Source organism: Lytechinus pictus, chromosome 10 (assembly GCF_037042905.1).
Source record: "Lytechinus pictus isolate F3 Inbred chromosome 10, Lp3.0, whole genome shotgun sequence".
Lineage (NCBI taxonomy): Eukaryota > Metazoa > Echinodermata > Echinoidea > Temnopleuroida > Toxopneustidae > Lytechinus > Lytechinus pictus.
Genome location: NC_087254.1, coordinates 36280394 through 36288101, shown reverse-complemented (window position 1 = coordinate 36288101; position 7708 = coordinate 36280394). Strand labels below are relative to the sequence as shown.

Sequence of the window (7708 nt, the reverse complement as noted above, 5' to 3'; positions counted from 1 at the left end):
TTCAGAAGTGTTTAACATAATTATTATGAGCCAAAATTTTGTTGATGAGATAGTTATTATGCTTTCATGCTTATCGTTAACCACTCCACTTACAATCATGTAATGAAGAAGATGATGATTAAAGTGTCTTCGCGAAGTTACATAAATTGGAGAACTTACTTCTTGATAGGAAACAAAGGGAACTTTACAAGAACGAGAAAGAGATGATCAGAGGACTGAAGAAAAAAGGGGTGCGAGGGGCCAAATGATTTTAGTCAGCAGTAAAGAGAATCTTATCAATTGGCGAATATGTGGGATGCTGTTTCATAAAATTGTTCATTAGTTACGCACGGCTTTCCTTACGACCGATGGCCCCTTCTTACATGTCTTTATGTGTCATTTCGATTTATGTTCCAATCAGCCCGTGTTTAAATCTGATCCTAGTTGTTAACGAGCATCTGAATGCAAAGTTTCCTGGTTGTTAAAAGCTTTTGCAAGGCTTCTATAAAAGATAATGGCATACCCCAACTTGGTATTTACCACGCGTACGTTTGTATGAAACTTACGAACAGCTTTATCATGTTTATGCAACGTCCAAGGTTTACTTAAATTGACAATGTCTCTAAACCCAACGGTAAACCTTGTTTTATGTGGTGAGTGTTATGTTGTCACTACTTAGACATCTTGAACGTGGAAATAAATTATAATCACCATAATCGTTATCACTGTAACAGATTGGGTATTTACCACCAGGGGCCCGTTGCAGAAAGAATAGCGATCATGCGCAACTTGATTTTCAGCCAATGAAGCACCCGTATTCGGGACTTGCACTTGATATTTTGACTTGCGTTTAAACGCAACTCTTACTGCAACTGGCCCCTTTTGGACCGTTTCATGAAAGTTGTCAGCGCCGACAAGATGTCTTTCTCCGACAGTTACCATAGTAACAGTCAGAGGCCAGAGCTTCTCAGCCAATCACAAGCAAGGATTTCACTGAAATAGTCAGCACTGACAATTTAGTCAGTGCTGACAACTTTCATGAAACACCCCCAGGTCCACAGGCTGAACACAAAGTATCATGTTTTGTAGGACGTTAAAGTTTTACCTTTCTAATAAGCTATCTGCCTCTGGGAATCTGTGTATAAAATCAATCATTACATCCACCATGCATTCAGTGTTCAGACACTTCCTCCTTTCTTTTTTAACAACTGTCTTCTTGCCCTTCTAATTCCTGAGGTTTTGTATTTTTGTTTCTCATCATGATCTTCTGCCTTAATTTTCCTTTCTCCTCTTCGTCTCTTCATCCGTCATCGCTGTTGGGATCTGCTCCTTTCTCCCTCTCTGTATCTATATTAATTTCCACTTTCATTTTCATTCTTATCTTATTCGTCTACTTACTACTCGTCTATCTGTCTTTCTTTTTTTCTTAACTTTCCTTCTTATTATTCTCCTCTTTTTTCTTCTTTTTCGTCATTTTATTTATTTTTCTTCGTCTTTTCGTTTCCTTCTGTATCATCATCATCGTCATTATCATCATCTTCTTCTGCTTCCCACTGCTTCATCTCTCTTCCTCCTCTTCATTTCTGATTTTCCCCTTTGTTTGAAATATCATATTTTGAGACATCCAAATGATTTATTTTTATGTATTTATTTTCCATATTTTTTTTTACATTAATACGATAACAGAAGTTACTTGGTAACGTTATACACGTACACATTAAGTAGAATCTGAAGCTAGTTTTAATCGCTAGATCTGCAATGTCATTATCATGCATTGGAAATCGTATCTTTAATGCATTTTAATGTGTTTTCCGCCATGTTTTCAAGAGCACGTTCCAGACGTCGTGTACCGTGATTGGAATGAATGAAATTGATCTAAAGATTTACGTATGCACAAAAGCATTGTTGGGACAGATGAGATGAGAAAACCGGAAAACCATATTGATCTTTATTTCTTTTCAAATGTTCATGAACAAAAATGATACTAGTAACTTAATAGTTATTTTATGAACAATAAAATGTGTGTGTATTAGATAATGAGCTGAGTGGTAAATATTTTCCTTCAAGCTCGTTCATAGATGCGATACATCCATTTAATAAGCCTTCGAGGCTTTCTGTAAAGCGAGCGACGTTCTATGGGAGATATCTTAATCTTTGTATTCTCTTCGCCTATTTGTTATTAATAAGAAAGAGCGTATAGTTTCGTTGTATTCCTCCATCTCCTTCATAAAGTTTTCACAATATGAAAGCTCCGTCACTTCTTTCCTTTAATCCATTATTAAATTAGGTTGAGCCCGTTAGAGAATAAAACGTGAAAACAGTTTGGACTATCATCTAGATTGATTCTTTAAAGATTCGTTTCGTTAATTTTGAACAAAAAATATCGACTGACACTTACCTTTGTTATCATTTTTTTCTTCTACAGGATGGATAAACCCGGACTACTCTTTGCACCGACAGTTCCTTGGTGATTAGGAATACTTCTGAAATCACACGTCTTTCATTATACTGCATTGTCCTATCAGCGCAACGGATCAGCTTCCCATGGCTTTCAGATCAACCCTAAGAAATTACCTCGGGGTAAGGGCCGGTAAAACCTAGGAAGAAAATTAAAACGGAGGTGACGTTAAGTATAATAATGCATTATTACATTCTGATTCATTGCACGTCATAAAGTACGACTCAACACGTTGATATCAATTGTATATCATCATCGGGGAAATCTGGCCGAAAGTGGAATTCTGGACTACTTCGTGCGTGTAACACTTTGTCACGTTTTGCTGTAGTACGTTCATATCTGAAGTAGATCTCGTATGACTTTCAATGACCAAAACGTGATCTCTTTATCTGGTTTCTTCACTTTATTTAGCCATACCTCATTATCTTGCCAGTGGGAGTAGATGATTGCCAATTTTCATAGCATTCGTTACTGTGATTACTGAAGAGTGCTCATTAAAACAACATGCCCTTCAAGCCCTTCAGATGGGATTGCGTGCGTATCACTTGGAAAAAAAAGAATAGTGGTATGGTGCAAGTGTAATCATCTTGATTATTTTTCACAACCTGGAATTGACCTTAGAAATAGTACGCAAGAGAGGAGATGAGAAAGTAGGGCATCAGGTGGAATCAAGGGGATGTTTCTTCAAATTGCTATCATTCACGGTAACCTCGAACATGTGCACGGGATCAGACAACATCGCCTTCATTCACAGTGACGGAAACTAAATCACTTTGATAAGCCTCTGCGTTGGAACGTTATAAAGGAGACATGTATTGAGCAATTCCACAAACAACGCACGACTTGTAGAGGGCAGTTTCGATGGATGTCATGGGAAACTTTTCTTCGAGTGTTAACAGTAATGCAAAGATGGTGTCAGAAAGCGAGTTTACAAGTGATTATTCCTTTGATTATAACTACACGATGCCTCCGTATCCGTCTCGCGACAACTTCAATATAATTTTCTCCGTGTTTGCTGGGTTTATCTGTTTTGTTGGGATCGTAGGAAACTCGTTAGTAATCGTTGTTACTCGTAACCGATTAAAGGGCTTACACAAGACCATGAGCGTCTTCATACTTAACCTCGGAGTAGCAGATTTCTTATTTCTTGTATTTTGTGTGCCTATATCAGTCGTCATTTTCACATCGGAATCTTGGCATTTAGGGTTGTTTATATGTAAGCTCTACGAGTTCCTGGTGCACGCGTCAATGTTAGCAAGCATATTTACACTGGTAGCTATGTCCCTGGACAGGTTCTCAGCAGTGGTGTATCCGTTAAAGTTGATACAACATCGTTCCATTTCAAATGCTAAAATCATTGTCATATCAATTTGGATTGTTTCATCCGCTTGTGCTGCTCCACATTTGGTTTACAATGAAGTCAAAGACTACGGCGAAGGTATGCAACTCTGCCAGACAGTATGGCCGACCCTGGAGGCCCGGAAAACGTACCTTACATTTGTATTCTTAGTGGGCTATCTGTTACCGCTGTTCTTTGTGACGTGCGCTTACGTGATGATCCTGCATGCTCTTTGGAAGACTCTCCGCATCATGAAAGGGTCGCGCGAATCCAATATGGGCAAGTCTAAGCGAAAAGTAACAATAATGGTTTCTGTAGTTGTGCTTGTCTTTGGTTTGTGCTGGTTCCCCCACCACCTCATCTTCATGTGGCAGAGCTATGGTGACTTTCCTTACAACGAAGGAACGATCAAACTCAAAGCCGCTTCTCTGTGCCTTTCTTACATCAATTCGTGTCTCAACCCAATCATCTATTCAATCATGTCCGAAAACTTTCGCAAAGCCATGAAGAAAGCCCTGCAGAAGTGTGGCGCGGACTCACCAAACCCTCAAGGTAGTGGACACGGCAGGGGAGCGCCTATCATTAGACTAACACCAGTCACACAGCACAATCATCATTTCCAAGCTAACCACCACCAGGAATCCAACAGGCGATATTATCCTCACCGTAATCATCATCGTCATCGTCTCAGCGATTCGAATCGATTACAGAATACGAGTACCAAACCGATAACATGGTAGAATGGTATAACTCAGTGACGTTCCAAGTCCGTCTTGTTATGTATATATAAAGTGATTCAGACCACTTACAAAGAGTCTTGTTGCCCAGACGTCTGCGTCCAAATCTACTGCAAGTCCACAATGCAAACGCACTTGATTTTCAATCAAACACGATTTCCTATCAATGAGGGACTTTGTTTGATGTTTTGAGTAATGGTCAAACGATACCATGGTACAGTGGACGGTAATACATATCCAAAATTTCTCATCCCTTCCCTCCCCTCCTTTCCGCTTGTATTGTTTAGCATTGCTTTTCCAGAAACTTTATAGTAAACCTTTGTTTCTAGAAAAATGGGAAATCGATGACAGTTCACTTGAATGCCACCTCGTCAGTCATTATTAGTGTATTGCGTTCTTTGGAATGTTCTCGCCCTTTTAACGTGAAATCGTCCCCAGTCACACAAACGAATCCGATCCTAGACCGACCAAACTTTATCACATTATATTAAATGGGACACTATCGGACGGAGTCGGTTTTGTTAGTGTAACTGGGCATTACACTTAACGAACTTTATGAACAGCGTATTTCCCCCTTGAATATACAATGTATTCAAGCGTATGCAAATACTATTAGGATGGTATGCAAAGGTATTCTTATCTGCGCGTAAAAACAGCTACAAGTTTATGGACAACGGTAATGATAACTTGTCCTTCTTTTATTGCGTTCAATGTTTAATAACTCTCGTCGATAATGCAAGTATCGTCATATCATTTTCAATATTTGTGTGAAGTATTTGGATTCTATGAAGCCTGTCGAGCTAATACTTTTTTTCATGCGTATTTGTAAGGTAGGATATAAAATAATATTTTTTTCCTAATTATTACGAAAATAAAGAGGCCACTTTCTTTATTTCCGCAAGAGTCCATCGAAAGTGTGAATAAGAAAGTGTATGGTATTAAATATTTTATATTTTGATAGAACCATACTTAATACATGGAAAAAAATCGTGTTACTAAGTGATCGTTGGGTGATGAATAGATATGCCTAATAGTGATAATAATTAGTTCCATGACATTTTGCTACGGCGACAATTGCTCTGATGGCAAATGTACACGTTGAGCAAAACATATAAACTAACGTCCAAAATTAGATCAGCCATAGTCCTCATATTTCCATTTTTATGAATCAGAAACTCTATTACAATCCTAACTGTAAACCTATGCCCTCTGAGATATTAAGGCCTGAGCAAATGTCGTGTAATAATATGGTAGAGATTCATACAACCATGGAGGTAGAAAGGATAGAGTGACAACGATATGCAAATAGCTTCATATTTCTCAAGAAGTACAAAAGAATCCACATGTGCACTGTAGCTTTTGGCGGTGACCTACGATGCCGCCAGTTTTAGGCGAAAACTGAAAAGTGATTAGTGTTGAAAATAGATAACTGGGATATTTCCATTTTATTCCATCACAAAACATGGATATTAAACACATGACGAAATATACTGCATACATGTATCGAACGCTCATCGTGTCCAGAAATAGGGCGAAATATATTTTGTCTACGATCTGCATGAAATATGCAATAGAACACATGTGTATCATATTATATCATTGCGGCATCAAAGTGACTATAAAGGGATTGTGTTTGATGGTTCTCCATCACTTAAAACTCCTTGATAGAACTCACAAACTTTCCAAAGACGCTCATGAGTCATGACAAATCACATTTTTAAAAGAATAACATGAACAGCGGGGATTTACCAGCGTTCTTTGTAACTTTTTAAATGTTCCACGGTTCAACGAAAAATGTGTGAACTTCCATATTTCTATAACAGGTGGCAACTGCCTCTTCGTTTCACCAATTTTCAACAAAGACTTCCCAGCTGTTCTCCTACAAATACAACTACAACAACTAACACTACTACTACTGCTGCTGCTGCTGCTGCTGTTGCTACTACTACTATTACTACTACTACTACTACTACTACTACTACTACTACTACTACTACTACTACTGCTGCTGCTATTGATGTTGCTACCTCTACTATACTACTGCTACTGTTGTTTCTACTACCATTACTACTTCTACTACTACTACTACTACTACTACTACTACTACTGCTACGACTACTACTACTACTGCTGCTGCTACTACTACTACTACTACTACTGTTTTCACTGCTATTATTAAACCATTCCTAATAGGGCAATTCCATGCTTGTAAAATCTACCATTTTCAATCGTCTTCTGAACTTCGTAACTAAAGTTACGACTACTTAAACTACTCTTCCTCCTACTACTACTATTACTACACTTACTACTTCTACTACTACTACTACTACTACGACTACTACTACTACTATACTAACTACTAATACTAGTAGTGTAGTAGTAATAGTACTACATTAGTTGTTGTAGTACCACTACTACACTGCAAAAACTCTGGTGTTGATTTAACACCAGCCCGGAATCTATATATGTCCACACCAGAGAAGTGTTAAACAACACCAGTTTCGTTTGGTCTAACACCAGATAGGTGTTTGTACAACACCAATTAGTATTAAAACAGCATCGGTTTGATTCCAAACTGGTGTTGTTTCAATACTTCTCTGGTGTGGACATATATAGATTACGGGTTGGTGTTAAATCAACACCGGAGTTTTTGCAGTGTACTAAACTGCGACAACTACCACTACCGTTACACTTACTACTACTGATTATGCTTCTCATAATGATTACACATATTACTCATGTTGTTGCTATTGTCTGTGTTATACTTCTTCTTACACTCTTTAAATATCAATTCTTCTGCAAAAACTCCGGTGTTGATTTAACACCAGCCCGGAATTTATATATGTCCACACCAGAGAAGTATTGAAACAATACCAGTTTGGAATCAAACCGATGCTGTTTTAATACTAATTGGTGTTGTATAAACACCTATCTGATGTTAGACCAAAATGAAACTGGTGTTGTTTGACACTTCTCTGGTGTGGACATATAAAGATTCCAGGCTGGTGTTAAATCAACACCAGAGTTTTTGCAGTGTGTGAATTATGATAGAAGCTTAACTAAATGTTAATAATGTTCAAAGATAAATTGTATTCGATACTGCAAGAGTCATTTATTTGGAAATACGCAGGCTTTTATTGCAGCAAACTTCTGCTTTATTTTGTCTGGAAAAATGAATATTTAAAGGTCACATTA

At 37.9% G+C, this 7708-nt stretch overlaps 1 protein-coding gene across 1 annotated transcript; it reads left to right on the top strand.

Moving 5' to 3' along the window:
* Window positions 1-2408: 2408 nt before the first annotated feature.
* Window positions 2409-7364, top strand: LOC129270612 (galanin receptor 2a-like). Its single transcript, XM_054907969.2, has one exon. The coding sequence runs from the start codon at window positions 3299-3301 to the stop codon at window positions 4514-4516; it is 1218 nt and encodes a 405-aa protein (XP_054763944.2). The 5' UTR covers window positions 2409-3298; the 3' UTR covers window positions 4517-7364.
* Window positions 7365-7708: the final 344 nt, after the last annotated feature.